Below are 16,495 nucleotides of genomic sequence, written 5' to 3'. Positions count from 1 at the left end.
AAGATGAGCTGCATTAATTCAAGGAAGAGCAAATAGAAGATGAGCAAATAAAATTATATGGTGAAAAATTAAGAAACACAAATAAAAGTCTTCCTTGAGAAAGTAAGTTTGCAAATTTAGGGAGATATAAAACTGCATAGTTATGTTCTGGATATTGATAATGCAGCATGCTGGATTCGAGTGCGTCTCTCATGGGGGAAAAAAAAAAAAAAGCAAGCAGCATACAGATCACGCTTATTCTGTCCAAGCAGGATAGTTTTGTTCTCATGCAATGGGAGCAGGTGGTGGAAGGTTGTTTTGATGAGGTTAAAAAGCTCCTCCCATCTTTCCCCAAGCAGCAGCCTAATCTGCGTCAGCAGTAATTGTGTGCCTTGCACTGCTTTACAGTGAGGGTGAGTGCAAAAGATATATCAATATGAGGTATCAAACTGAGACCTAGATGTTCCGTTGAAGTGGCTGCTCATTTCCTTGAGCCATAACATGGGCTAAAGGTTAACTTACACATTCTCCGAGGAAGAACAGGTTTTTTTCTTTTTTTCTTTTAAGGTGTGTGTGTTTCATATTCTTTCCTACCTACAGAGGCTAAATATGATGTACGGTGTTGTTCATGCAGATTTTTTTTCCACTGGATTATTTGCTAATCAGACTACAGTACAGTGGAGATAAGAGAGAGATCTGTTGCCTAGATAGGAGGCTTTAATGAACAACTGAACCCCCGGGAGCTGAAATCTGAAGTAGAATGATGCTGTTTTCTGGTCTCTTGTCATTTCTTCACTTGCTTCTTCTCAACCGTTTTCCAATGGGCCTAGTGAGCAGGAACTATCCAAGGTACTAGAATGCTGGCTGCTTGGCTGCTGAATACAAGCGGATTGCAGAAAGAGAGGAGAACCAGATTACTACTTATATCAGAAGGTAGGCTTGCTCTTTGTTTGAGAATCCCTGATTAATCAACAGCAGCATCAACAGACTAAGGCAGCTGGAGAGAGCAAGCCTGCCTGTAAGTCACGGGGGAGAGAGACGATGCCACAAGCTAGACTGCTTCAAACCTTCTGTATCTGAGTGGCAATGAGAGAGAGAGCATCTTTTCTGCTGCAAGAAGCCATTTGGATAGGATGTTTTCTATTCCTTTCTTTCATTTATTTTTGTCTCCACAGAATACATTCAAATGAGGCACCTTAGCAATCTCTGTGTTATTGCATATGACGGTGGTGTAATCTTCTACGTTGTAAAGTGGGTAAACATCATCCAGTTTCTTCTCAGCTGGACCGAAAGCAGGGTGCTATTTGTACCCTCCCATTATCTATGCCCTCTGTTCTCTGAATGTGGATTTAAAGAAGCAAGCACCTGTCTTCTCTTGCCACTGCATTTTTAAAAGCCAAACTTTAAAGGCCATTTTAATCCTATACCAAGAAGATCTTTAACATACCCACTGACTTCTAGTGATGCAGAATTCTACAATCTGGGCATCTTTGCCAACAAGATTTAATGCACTTTAACTGAAGAAAAACTGAGCCTAATTGCAAGTCTGTTTCTTATGGTGCTGAAATATTCCTTCAGACTGCACTGAGATAACCACAGGAAAGGGCTTTTACAGACAAAAGTCACCTTTGATTATTGCACTTAGCAGTCCCCGTGGACTTAAATTTTGGTATGTACATGTTTTTAAAAATTCTCTGAGCATGTTAATAGAATACAGTGCTAATTAGAGAAGGTTAAAAAAAATTATACTTACAAAACTGGAATAATTTGTAGTCAGGGATGTCTAATGCCAAAGTTTGCTTATCTTTTTTGGCAGATTAATCAAACTATTCCTCAACTAAACAATGCTGTAAATGTATCTCAGACTCTTTTATGTACCTACACACATTAGCTATGTTTATAATAGGAACATTTTGAGCTGGATTTTTCATTTGTAAAAAGCAGAGCTAAATTATTAAAAACATTCTTTGCTATATTCTGATGTATTAATTGATATGATTCATAACATCTGTGTTAGTTACTTATCAGACATGCCACACTATTAATATTTTACAACATTTTAATACATTACTCTTAGTAGTAAAATCTCCATTTCATTTTCTTAAGGGAGGAAAAAAATCACATACAAAAGAAGCTCTTTCTTTCTTTCTTTCTTTCTTTCTTTCTTTCTTCTGAGTTCAAATACACATATATGTTTGCCCGTAATGTTTTTCTAATTCTCCCCAGTAGTATAAGGATAATCTAAATCTCATAATTACACCGAATGCTTGCTGTTACGAATGCAGATTTGTTACATTTTAATACATGTATTTTGGATGAAACATATTCTATCTTTTTGAAAAGGCACCTTGATCAAAGTGTCTTATTGCAAAGTAAACAACAGCTCTCTAAATTCTAAAGCAGAGAGGAGACATTGTAGGCAATGATCTTTCTGCTGCCCAAAATGCAGCATGAAGTGACTCAAATTCCAAGGTTTTTGTTTTTTTTTTGTTTTTTTTTTAAACTCTTGATCAAATGACCTTTACACTTGAAAGGTGAAAGTTTATAGCCACAGGATACTTTCTTAAATATACATAGCAGTTTTTTTTTATTCTTCCCAAAGAGCCAGTTTTAACCTCTTCAAGTGAAGGTTTTAGCATCACTTAGCTTCTGTGTCTTTCACTCAGGTGCTGGTGCATATCACTCATATTGTGCAGTGTAATGATGCAAGATGGATAGTATGTAATCTTAGCAAAGATAACTTGTAAAAATTATTTGCATTTAAGACTAAATTAGCTTCTATTTAATAAAAAAAAATGATCAAACTACATGGTACGACTTAGGAAAGCCTGAGTGCCTAATTCATAGAGACTTTGCTCTCTATTTGACATTAGAATCTAGTGTAATACTACTTAGGCAAACAACATGCCTGTTCATTATTTGCCTTTTATTGATGCATTGCTTGTTCATGCTTCTCCTTTAAACAATTAATCAGATCAAATATTTAACATATGGAAGCTTGCCTGGCACAGGGGTAGAAATATTATGAGAGGTATAGAAGCGATTTCATGGAAGGCAGCGTCTCTTTCCATTTGCTGATGTATTTGCAGTTGCTTCTTTTGGTGAGGGAAAAGTATACTGTCTACCCCCTAATACCATGAAGCCTTTATTAATGGGGCTGTAGTCAGCAGTTTGTGAAAATCAGATGTGGTCTGTTTACTTTGCACTTATTGCCTGGCAAGCTACTGGAACACTGCAGCACAAACTCAAAGGGCAGGGTGGCAATTTAGCATTCTTGATCTGTGCAAAATGCTTTTGAAATGTTGCATTTTGCTGAGATAGCTGACAAGTAACACTAGAGTGAATGGGGTGTAAAAGAGAGGAGCGTGAGTATGCAGGGAGTAAAGCAGGAATGAAGTGGAATACATATCCCCCACGAATCCAGGGTTGGATTCATGACATGTACTACATCACTGTTGAGTTCTGTCAGCCTTAGTCCTCCTATGTTTAAAAAAACAAAATGCCTCCCATTGATTTGAGAAGAAAGCAATCAGCGCCTTTGTCACTATTTAAACAAGCTCTTTCAGTTTAACATCAACATTGCCATTTTTCAATGTAGCACAGCTGCATTTTGAGGCTATCAGGCAGGGTGAAAAGCAACTGTGAAGATTCTTGGGGTGGCCTAACCATGAATAAAGGTGGAGCCACTTCTCTGAATTTTACAACATAGCAACAGCATGATATTACACGCAATCACTGCACTTAGTAGTCTGACTTTAGCATTCCTCACACATAGATTGTGCATTTTCTGGATGGTGTTAGTTTTTTAATACTAGGATTCTGTATATTATGCATCAGATCAAATAGAAATTGTATTTCAAATGTATAAAGATATACTAGAGTATGTCATAGCAGCTTTGTGAAACACCGTGCATTATTTACCCACATTTTCAGAAATCACATCTGAAGTATTACAATTCTCTTATATTCAGTCCTGTTAATAGGCAAAAATCAGTCAGGGAACTGCTTGCACTTGCCAGTAAACTGTATGCATTTGTAGAAGAGTTGGCAAAAATCTAATTTAATTTCTTTCATGCGGACAGCTGATTGCATGGGCAGTGTCACTGTAAGCTTCTCCATGTTGCCCTCATAATGTCTCTCAACTTTGACTTGGAGGAGAGAAGAAGGTGATGAGACTTTCAGATCTTGATGTTTTTTGAAGAAGGGGTTATCCTGCCCGAACTGCAAAAAACTGTCCTGCTAATGTACAGCGATTAACTTCCAAGGCCCTCCCCAGAATGCTTACTCATTGATATTATGGAACATCAATTTGTTACATTTTTGCATTCTATTCTATTGTGTACATTAATAAATATAATGGTATTCACAGTAGCATAGCACATTTATGGGGATAAATATTGGACCAGTCTTTATAGGCTTGCCAAATCATCCAGCATATACAGCTACACTTGAGAAAATGACCAGATTTATTGTAATTGACACATTTGCCTTTCATGTAATTTTTATGAAATGAAGTGTATGCCTTGGATACCTTTTTAGTTATGTCCTCACTGTAGGATGGATTGCCAAAAGTGCTCAATGAAATCAGTGGCATTGACTTATTACCATTCCATACCACTGACTTCACTGGGAGCAGAATTAGGCTGACATTTAGGTGTTTTTGAAACAGCCCCCTCCCCATGTATATATATCCACACAGAGAGGGGTGGAAAGTGGTATAAGAGAATTTTCCAAATTACGCGATCTCCATGTCACAATTAGCCAGTATTTTCCGGATTCAGAAATCAAATGCACTGAAAGCAAGTTGATTATGCAAGTGGCCCTGTGAGTCTCCTCCCCTCATCACCAGCTAATTAAAACTCCAGGAGCACTATATGCACAACAGGGGTGACAAAATGTTGCCTCACCTCAGGCTTACATTACATATTTAGTGATTTACAGATGTGTAATCAAATGTAAATGTACTCAAACAGAATACTTGCTTGACTTTTCTCTCCTCTGATAGATGGCTGGAAATGGTTTGTTGTCTGAGTTTACCAGAAATTAAAACCTTTGGTCAGCAGTTGATCAGGGTTGTCCACAACCTACCTTACCAAGAGAGAGTGACAGACCATGTATATTATGACTCAAAGGGCCACATGTATTGGTTACACATTCTCACCAGTCTGGATATTCAAGTAATAAAATGTCTGAAGCGCCACAATTGTGCATTAACAAAAATCAGTCTGTCTTATTACACTGGATAGATTAATAAAGTAACAATGTTTACAGTAATACGTACTCTAAGCTTTGACTGGTCCCAGCTGTTTGAAGTTTATGCCCTATTTAAGCATGGCAGATAGAAGTTTCAAATACTGGCAAATGCCATGAGATTGCAAAATTCAAAAATTATACCAGATACTGAGGATCTGATCCAGCAAACACTTGCTACTGATCTCACAACTTATTTTAATATGTAGTGCCACGGATGTCAATACAACACACTGAATCCTTTGGGACTAAGCAGACAGTGATTTGCTTAGTATAAAGTGATTGCAGGAGTGGGCTTCAATGGGACTATGACAGTAGTTAGAACTGTGATCAGTAGTGTTTGCAAAATTGCATCCTTAAATTGTAAACTGTTTGTGGCAGGGAATGTGTCTTATTCTATGTTTCTAAAACACCAAAGAAATGTACAGTGCTATCTACATGATCAGTAATAAATAGTGACTAATACAATAACATAATATAATAAAATATCTGGCCACTGCATACAGCAAAACAGAGACTCATCTCTATTGAGCACATGTATGTTTGCCTTCCCCATATTGCTTTGACCTCGGGCTTAATATAAATAAAAAATAAAATTCTTCGTACCATGAGCCTTAGCTAAGCAGCTCTTTTATATTGTTTAATGCCTGCATATTTTAAGCCTCAGAAAAAGAGAACACGGAATAAGATGCAGTAACCAAGTCGTGTGGAGGACATGTAATAAATAAATTAAGTTCTGCATGCCTCAGTGAAAAAGATCAGAATAATTCTCCATTTAATAATTCTTTAGGGCCTGATCCAAAGTCAACTGAGGTCATTGGGAGTATTTCTATTGACCAATGAACTTTGGATCAGCCCCCAAAACCTCATCAACATATAGTAAATATATTCTTCAAGGGTGAAATTCTGTCCCCAGTGAAACCAATGGCAAAACTTCCTTTAACTTAATGGAGTCAGGATTTCGTGGTTGAATGAACCTTACCTTAAAGGAACTCTATTACTACCCCATGTGCTATTGTTTTATGTACGCTGAAAGGGTACATGTATGCAGCATTTTGGACCGAATAGGAGCAAGCCTTCCAGCCCAGGTCAACAGACTCAGGCTAGGGGGCCGAGTGTTAGTGCTCTAAGAATAGCTGTATAGACAGCACTTTGAAGTTGCAATCTGGCCTGGAGTTTGGGCTCTGAAGTCCATCTCCCTTCCTAGGCTTCAGAACTTGAACCGCAGCTTCCAAGCGCTCTCTATACAGCTATAGTTAGAGTGCTAGCTTGAGCCCTACTACCCCAAGTCTGTTGACCCAGGCTGGGAGGCTCACTCCCACTTGTTCCAAAATGCTGTGTAGACGTACCCAGAAAGTGTTTGGCTAAATGAAAATGACCTTAAAATAAGGGAAGGGACTAGATTCTAAATCTCTAGTTAAAAGAAAACGAACTCTGGAGACGGAACAATTCTGAGTCTAGTCCTGTGTTCCATAATCAAGCAGAATTTAAATTGAAGGCAAAAGGAGGTTTGTCGGAGTAAGGGCTGCCATCTCATGCCCTATAGTTCCATAACTCACAATATTATGAACGTAGCCATGTTGGTCCAAGTTCACTTCTGTTGAAACACCAATGAAATTACACAAAAACAAGGCTGCCAAGTTGACTCTGCTCTTAGATCCTTAAAACAGGTGCTGATCCTGCATATTGTTCTATGCAGAGAGACTCCTGTGCCCACACAGAGCCCCAGTGGATTTAAAAGGGAGACTTCTGCATGGGTGCAGAGAGCTTGCCTGCAGGAAATAGATTGCATGACTGGGGCCTTAGTCCTTTCTGACTTTTAAGATTTTAACTGCCCAACTTTAATGTTACTCTAAAGTAATTTTTACATTTATATTTTTTGTTTTGTAAAAAAAGGGAAGTAAAGGCAATGAAATTGTATTTAATGGGACACCAAAAATATTTCCATCTGAAACCTGACTTACTTTTGCTACCAGTAACAGCTAAAATTACTAAACAGAAAAGAATATTCTTTTTGGTTGGTGGGGAGGGGAGGACCTCTACCTTTCCCAGTTTGGTTTCCTTTGTGAATTTGTCTCATGGTCTGGGCTGTGCCCACAGGTGCACAGTGATTATTGGAATCTATTAGAGATTTTCATTTTGGGTTTAAAACTAATAACTGTCCACATCAGAATTTTACTTATCCAGGAGCATGAAACAATGCTGAAATGGGCCTGGAAACATAACACTGTATAACAATGAGAGGAAATATTTTGATGCTAGTTAAACAGTGGATCCTATGCTACAGTCCACGTTCAGACAGAACTCCCATTGCCTGCTCAGTAAGATCAGTTAAGGTGTTCTCACTGTCCTGGCATTGTTCTTATGCTGCATTATGGTTACATAGACTCAGTCCTTGTCTGAGAAATGATACCATCCTTCCTCCTCATACAACCCAGACCCTGCATGACTTTGACAAGTTACTTTAGTTTTTCTGTGCCTCAATTCTCCCTCTGTGAAATGGGGATAATAGTACTTCTCTCATTGGGCATTGTGAGGATAGATACATTAAAAGACTGTGAGGTGATGGAGACTATATGAAAACCTCAGACAGAAAAAATGTTCACACTTTATATGAAGATTCTATTTATAAAGGATTGACAAATGGTTAATATATATGAATAAATAACCAATTGTTATAGAGTCCAATAAATTGCTTGAAACTATGGCTTACAACCCCCTTATGTTTATAGCCATATACAATGCATGCTACTTATGATTAATATGTTACAGTCATTTATTAACTCTTTTTATAAATGGCAATTCAAAGTGTGATTTAAAAACATTAGAAAATAATAATAGTAAAAAAATAATAATACTGACCTAAAGTAAGCTCCTTACTCCACTGTGCTGAGCACTGTACAAACACAAAGGGACCCAGAGTCCTTGCCTTGAAGAGTTTACAATCAACTCAAGGACTCAAGATACAATTTAGCGAATGTAATAAACAATTGGAAGGGGAGGAGGGAAAGGGGAGCAGAGAAACAGTATTAAGATCACACGATAACACAAACTTACAATGTCCATAACCTGATGGTTCTGGGTAACTTAAATGAAAAGAGGTTTTTTTTTGTTTTGCCTTGTTTGCTATAAATTTAGGTAGGAGGCTGGCCTCAAAAATATTTCCTGCCAAGCGCTGCAAATTGCTGGTGACAACATATTATCTGTAATAAATTGTAAGCTATTTGCTCACTGATTAAGGTATCATGTGTCTTTCAACCTGCAGGAAGTGTTGCTTTCCTTCGTCCATTATCTCCTGCAAGATGATGAGTTCTAATCAGGAGGAGGTCACGTTGGGCACTTTTCTCCAGTATATTGAAGATATGGGGATGAAGGCCTATGATGGCTTGGTTATACAGAATGCATCAGACATTGCTCGAGAGAATGATCGCATGAGGAATGAAACAAACCTGGCTTACTTGAAAGAAAAGAATGAAAAACGCCGAAAACAAGAAGAAGCAATAAAACGGTAAATATATCAATAAAAAGAACATGGTTTGCCAGGAAGTGGCCATGAGAAAATAATCCCATTGACTATTGGCTTCAGCTGTATGGTCCATAAAACTGATTGAAAAGTAAGGGGCCAGACCTTGAGCTGGTACAAATCAGCACAGCTCTAGTAACATCTCTGTAGCTAATGCTGATTTACACCAGCTGAGGATCTGGCCCCACACTGAGCTGTTCATCTCATATGTTTTACAGTATGCATGAATGACAGAGTGGCTCTGTCCTCAGAAATCTGAGAAAGACGATACTCTAAACTAACAGAATATATCTCTAACCAAAGGTATGAGTTTGGGACCCTCACCAGTGTGATTTCTAAATAAAAGTTAGATTGATGTGAATTAAATTGCATTTCTTGGGAGAGTTAGGAATTGATCCTACAACCACTTTCAAATATGTAATTTATGCATATGAGTAATCCCTCCAGTGGAACATCTTGTGTAAAGTTAAATACATTCCTATGTGTTTGCAGGATTGGGACATTAGGGAATATTCCTTGTGGCTCAAAATAGATTATTCTTGATTTGATGCTTTTATATAAAAAATTTACTTTAATAATATCAGAGAACTCAGATAATTTATTTGCTATTTATGGCATCTCTTCATCATCCTGCTCTCTCTGAAGCCATCAGAAGCTTTATCATTCATTTCAATGGAAATGGATTAGACTCCATATATGCACAAAAGGTCTGATTCTGTAAATATTCTATATACCGAACTCCCATAGATTTTAATGTGCAGTTTAAGAACAGAGTGCTTACTGGATCTAGCCTCAAATTCCCATGGATGTCAATGAGAACTATGAACTTTCACGGACAGGAAAAAAGGATGAGCAAAAGACATATTTACATATGCAAATCTGCCATTGATTTGAGGGAAAGGACAAATTGTATAAATACAAAACACGCATCTAAGTGCTAAACTTGCATATGCAAATGAAGGATTTGAACACACACACAGATAGGAGGCCCTTTGACTATTTCCCCCAGTGTGAATCTTCAGCATAGTAATATAAGTGATTAAATGTTGCAAAAAGTACCTTGCAGTGTACAGGTAAAGCAGACCTGCTGTGCTGCTGAACGTTCCAGGGACACCTTAATAGTCCATTAATTCTGATGGAATGTTAATAGAGCAATAGAAGTAGATCTGGCGCTCCGGGGGGAAAAGCAACAAAAGCCAAAATTGCGACGGCCATGTTTGCTGATGTCTTTGGATTTTCTGTTTGAATGCTCCTTTTGTTTTTGGGGAAGGGGGAAAAGACAGTGTGACATGGTAGGCGAACAGCGATCCATAATCAAACATGTGCATTTTGGAATCTTTTGAGGGTAGGATATCCTGACAGGGATTTGTGGGACATACTGTATTTAGAGTGCTTCAGAATGTTTGGGAGTGGAGACCGTAGTTTTTTTGGTGGTTCAGCTGTAATACATATGACGTTATAAGGTTACATTAACTGGCCATAAGGAAAGCAGGTTAGTTTTCTGTTTTGGTTTATGCTGGTTGTGCTTTTGTTTAATTTGTGCCATCTTGGTTTCCTTTCTGTTTTCTCTATGTAAGCAAACAAGCTATATAATGTATATATTTGTTCTTTCCCTCTCTCGTACACTCACTCACTCACACACACACACAACTTACCCACTGTTGGATTTTAACAGGTAAATATCTGTGCAACATATTAACACAGACAGTTCCACAGACCTCACACTTGGGAAGGAAGAAAAGACACAGAAGCCACATCTGCCCGAGAGGAATATTGCCAGAAATGGCCTGTTGCTGCTAATGCTGGCTGATCTCCTATGTTGGGTGCCCTGGAGCTCTAGTGTAGATGAGTTATTAGTTACTAGCACCCCTATTCACTGTCACCTACATGCCATGGCAGCAGGCAGCCTGTCGAAAATAAAATGGCCCAGGTGGAGCTGATCCTAGCAATAGGGGAAATTTGTTGATAAACTTCCCTGGTGTAAACAAAGAAACAAGGAAACCACAAGAAAGGTGTTAATGTCTTGGTTTTGTTTTTAGTTAGTGGATGGCAAATAGAGCATTTGGCAAATTGTTTCAGCTGGGGAAAAAAGGATTTTTTTTTTTAAAATGTCAAAGTCATTCAAACCATTTGGACACTTTGTTTCGGTGATAAAAAAAATAAAATCACCAGAGTCAAAATGAGCCAATCGTTGGGGTTGTTTTATTTATTTATTTAGTTAGTTTTTAATTTTTCAATTCAGCCACCAAACAATCAAACTGTGCCCAGAACGACGTGGGTGTGGAAATGAGTCCATCCTGGGCTGAGGAAACAGGCCAACCACCCACAGCCAGACCATCCTTCCCAGATTTGTGTGCCAGGCATGGGTCGGTGGGGTAAAAATCTCTCCTTTCTCAGGCAGAAAGGAGTCAGGGGTGTGTTGCGTGGAGGTAGATATGGGGATGGATTTGCATCATGCCACCCAGCGGTCTTTCAGGAAGGATAATAAAACCTGAGGCTACAGTACCATTCTGATGGAGCCCTCCTTAACAGCAGGGATCCTCCTCGGGGCTGTTGCTGGCTTCAGAAGTGCTTGCAGTGGAGAGACACACCCAGGGAGCTGGTATGTCTGAGGGGCACCACATCTGCATGGAGGCATAAAAACTCTTTGAAAATGGCCCTGGCCTCTTTCTGAATGTTCCATGGGCTGGGAAACAAGTTATAACAATTTCCTCAAAGGAATCCTGATGGAGTTTTCCTTTCCTTTAGCTCCCTCCCACAGGCTTCCCTGCACAGAGTCTGGGGTGGGAAAGGGGGAGGGGCTATTCTCCCCTTTTATTAGGAGAACTGAAAACTGTGATAATCTAGAAGAAATCTGACTTGTCTAAAAGAGCAATGACATCAAAAGCCACTTAAGTTGATTGCTAGCAAGTCTGCTCCCTGTTGAGACATCAAGGGATTTATCCAGTGCCATGTTCCCTGTTGACAAGTGGCAGGCATAAAATATGGCATGGGATTATTAGTTTCCCTCTTTGTTTCATGCCACTATTCTTAAGTATTTGCACTATTAACTCTTTGGACTTTTAGATTACTTTTGGTTCCTGCACATGTGATCTAGAGAGCGACAGAGGTTGTTAGGGAACACATGCAGGCATAAAATCATGAAAAGACCAGAGACTACATGAGGAAGTGTGCCAAGGTAAAAAACTCAAAACAAATATTATGGTTTGGTTGAGAGGTGTTCATGACTGAGGATACAATTTTCAAAATAATCCCTGGAATTCATAATACCATTTTTGGGAGCCATTCATTTTGAGTATAAAATGATTCTTTTTAGAAAAAGGTTGATCATGGTTGTTAACAAAATAGGATGGAGTAACTTATTTATTTTCTCAGTTCCATGGGTAGAACCTTTTAAGATAAGTAAAATAGTTCAGTGAAATGCATTAGATGGTGCCAGTGTTCTGCAAATACAATGTGAAAAATGACCTACAAAAAATTAAAATGCTCTTGTATTATACATTTTTCTTGAGAAAGGGTTGGGAGTGCTACATCACATTGTATTTGTGCGCTAACAGTGGCATTGATGTACCTTTTGGTATGATTGTTAATTCAACACATGTTGATACGTTAATTATGGAAGAAATATTTTATGGATAATTTTGTAATTATCAAGAAATAAAGAAATAAAACATGCCTCATACTGAACTGAGCAAAAATTTAGTCTCTCTCTCATTTTGCTGGACCGAGTCAGCTGATCTGATCGGAATTTTTGACCTAATTTTAGCCCAGTATTTAATGGTTATGTAAAGAAAACAAGGATAATGTGCTGAGAAAGGACTGCGATTAAACAGTAAATATGTGTTCATACAAAGTTAGCACCTACTTTCTGGACATACTGATTTCTTGTATCTTATTTTTCTGGTCTTACTATTTTATGGTAGAGACAACGTGGATGAGGTAATATTTTTTATTGGACCAACTTCTGTTGGTGAGAGAGGCAAGCTTTCGAGCTTACACAGAGCTCTTCTTCAAGTTTGAAGGCTGGTCTATCCAGCATGACATGAAACTATTAGCGGTACATTGCCAGATTGCCTACAGAGTTTATGTGTTATGAATACAACGTTAAGAAGCATTACGGCTTCCATTAGGAATCGAGTTGCAATGCCGGAACATGTGTCTTAGCCACTCTTAATAGAAAACAGTGCACCACCTACTGGAGGCAGCACTTCTGTGACTAAAACACCTGGTTGCCTCTTCTATTCAGGGTGCCCGGGGGGAAGGTTGAGTATTTTGGGTTTATCCTCAGGCACCCATGATGGCAGGCATTTGCCTGCCAGCTCCTCCATAGTTGAAACATAAATTCAAAAGGCTTTAAGCCTGTTAAACTTCCATACCCTTGTCCATGCTACCTTGCCCTATATAAAAACTCAACTGGAAAGCATTTTTTTAAAAACATGCATGAATTCAAATTCTCATGTGAAAACTGAAATAACAGTCACATCAGCCATATGAAGTCTCTGGGGTTGCATGACATATAAATTAGGGTAAAAATGATGTCTGTACATTCAACAGTTTTGTCCTACAGTCTTCCACGCCTCAGCTGCCAATTCTATAGAGAATATTTTTATCTTGATGCACATGTAAAAATGTAACTCCCCTCATGCTAATCTGATGGTGTGAGTGACCACGAATCTCCACCCATCAAGAGTTGGACATAGCTGTAAGAGTATTTCTTCCTGTTTCAAGCAGTTAACCTTGCTCGCAGACCATTTCTAGCACTGTGAAATGGCATTGTGGAAAGCTTTGTTTTTGCTTGTTATTGGAAGTAAATAAACAGATGCCGACATGAAGGAGGAGCTTTTAGTAGTGCTGTTTTGAGTTAGAGCTAACAGATATGGGCCAGCCAGCCAAAAGCAGAATTAAGCTCTTCTAATAAAGAAGGAATTGTAATGAACAGCTGTCATCCTAACCTCTCTTCCCCATGGCAGATCACATATTGAAGACTAACCCATCAGCAAAATGTAAGATAATATTCTCTCTCTCTCTCTCTCTCTCTCTCTCTTTCAATATGTATTTTTAAGGGTGTGGAGGCCCTGTCTGTAGTTTTCAATGGTTATGTCCTCAGGTTTCTTTCTAAATAGGACATAGGACATCCTTCAGCTAAAAGGTAGACATTTGTAAATGTATGTAACTGCAAACAAGGATGAAAAATATTTTGGTCCATGGGTTTATTTACTGCTAAACGCTCTATTTAGCAGAGAAAATGTGTAATCTTAGAGTAACAAAATAGTGTGCATGGACATGTTAAAGTGCTTCTACCAAAATGTTTATATCAGAATAAAAATAGCCTAAGGAAAGTCTTTTCATTACCAACTTACAGTTCACAATGAACTTAATTTCAGTAATATGTTGATATTGAGAAAATACTTTAGGCAAAAGAATGCATACACTTGTTTTTTTTTAAATAGTAAAAATATTTGCCAGTCATTGAAATTGTGCTCAGTCAACTACACATTTCAAAATACATGTTAGAATATTCATGCTCAGCAGATAACGTTTGCAGCCAGACCTCAAGAAAAAACACAAAAGTGGAATAAATGCAGCCATTGTGGGTGATAGGCTCAGTGAAAACATCTGCAAGTGCAGATATGAGGTTCTGTTGAGAGGTTGTTAATTATGAGCTCATCAGTTTATTGCTTTACAATACAAGGTTTACCATTCAGTGACAAAGGAGATTTTCTGACATAACCTGATGTTTTAATCAAGAGGCATGTGCTGTTGAGGAACTTAATCAGTAAAAGTTCTGATTTCTTCATGATTCTCCATTACATGCTGTATAGTAACTCTGTGGAATTTATACAGGGATACAAGTCATATTATGGTGGAGCTGGTCCCAACACTGTAGTTAAGGTTCTGTTAGAGATTTCAGTTTAACACAGGACTTTAAAAACTTTATTTTGTGAAAATCTCAAATCATTTTATGATCCCATGTAGTTCAGTTAGTGTAGCAACATCTTTTCTACCCATAGCAAGTAAAATATTTTCCCTGTTGACCTCTGCATGTATTTTCTTACATTTATAAGTAAATAGATGAGATGATCCAGCTGACAAATCCTCCTTCCCAAATACTCAGACCCATATGGCTACCCACATTAGTACAATACAAAATAAACAACCCCCAAAGCAAATGTATTACTATTGTCATTCCTGAAATATTACTTTAGGGCAATCTTGCAAAACAAGTCAATATTTACCAGCTGAGGCAAACAGCTACTTGCTGTCCGTTACTGTGACAGCACTGCCAACCCCAAGTGATCAAAATCAGAAAACAGAGAAAAATAATCACGAGATTGGTAGAAAAATAACGAGATTCATTTCAAGTAAATCTTATACAGTTTTGAGGGTCTCTTTCTTCTGATATTTAACTTGTAATGTGAACAGGTGAGCTCCCCCAGTGCTCGCCACCCCACAAAGCCTAGTTGTTTCGATTTGGCTTCCATTAGCCATATTTAAAAGGACAAAAGAGGAATGGACATAGATGGCTCAGAGGACTGGTAATGGGATACAGGGCCCTTCCTCTTGAAGTCACTAGTTCAAATACAGCCCAAGTCCATAATGGTTGAAAGTCATTGCTACCTGTTTGCTGTGTGGTAACCGGTGTGACATGGACTGCTGGCCTCATTCCAGTTTCTGTGGCTAGATGTTCTAGTGGCCAGATGTTCACATTATAACTTACAGCCTGGCTAGCACTCTTGGCAGGCTGAATTATCATGGAGACTTCCTGGCTCCATCATTCTTTATGGTACCCTACACATCATGACTGAGGCATATTGACAAGTCTCTCAAGAATTTTCCACGGCCACTTTTAATCCCTTGTTTTTCTGCTCCTTTCTTTCTACATTTCCTTGCTATCTCTTGCTTACATTTTTAAAAAATATAGCCAGGGTGTTTCTAATCTAATGCAGAAAATGCAGAAATGTTTTAAACAAGTGGTAGTGTCCCTTATGGAGAGGGCTATAGAACTTAATAGAAATGAAACCACTATAGAGCAATAGAAATGTTATAGGGTTGTATACAAAGTATTCTAAACACGTGCAGAATTTATTAGAAAATTAATGAATTTTTAACCATTGTACAGAATTCTACAGACAGGAGATTATAAAGTGAAGAAATTATATGGGTCAAAAATAGGATAGAAAGGTTATCATTATCTATTAAATTCCATAGGACTTTTCCAGAAGGGGATTTAATGTTATCAAATAGAGACTGGGCAGGAAAAGAAGGAAAGCATATTTTCAAGGCTGCCCACTTATAGCCTTTGTAGTGAATTCAGAATGGATCTCATTAATAAAGAAATACCTTCAGTAAAACAGCAGAATCACATACATTAGCAATTAGTCCAGTTCAGCTGGAAAAATTGCTTTGTAAGTGTTGATCTGCTACCATTAAAAATAAATTCACAATTTCAGTAATATATTCTATGGTGAAGTTCCACTGACTCCTGACACACAGAGTCATTGCATGTGGCTTGAACTATAATGGTTATGGGAAAGGATGACGCTGCCCAAGGAAGTAACAGTTGCGGAAGAGAGGCCAAAAAGAACTCTCTGAATCCATAAGCCGTAAAATGCAGTCAGTAGTGAAGCACACAAACACACACTTATGAGCTGCTGACAAACCGGTCGCTTGTACATACAACTGGGAAAGTGCCACTCAACACAGGGCAGGGGGAAGAAACAGAACCAAAGATGTCTGATAACA

General features: G+C 38.3%; 1 protein-coding gene across 4 annotated transcripts in view; it reads left to right on the top strand.

The window, feature by feature from the left end:
- Positions 1-319: 319 nt before the first annotated feature.
- Positions 320-16,495, top strand: part of NYAP2 (neuronal tyrosine-phosphorylated phosphoinositide-3-kinase adaptor 2) — a 183,826-nt gene continuing 167,650 nt past the window's right edge. The window contains exons 1-3 of one of the 4 annotated variants that reach the window (XM_048864244.2): positions 321-912; positions 1,155-1,648; positions 8,495-8,737. In XM_048864244.2, the coding sequence (XP_048720201.1) occupies positions 8,532-8,737 (206 nt within the window). In that variant the 5' untranslated portion in view covers positions 321-912; positions 1,155-1,648; positions 8,495-8,531. Of the gene's footprint in view, positions 1,649-8,494; positions 8,738-16,495 lie in introns of all 4 variants that reach the window. The other 3 variants (XM_048864245.2, XM_048864242.2, XM_048864246.2) reach the window with 3 other exon arrangements.

This window comes from Caretta caretta, chromosome 9, assembly GCF_965140235.1.
Source record: "Caretta caretta isolate rCarCar2 chromosome 9, rCarCar1.hap1, whole genome shotgun sequence".
Classification (NCBI taxonomy): Eukaryota; Metazoa; Chordata; order Testudines; family Cheloniidae; genus Caretta; species Caretta caretta.
Note: the sequence above shows the minus strand (reverse complement) of the source record. Positions and strands in the feature narration are given on the sequence as shown.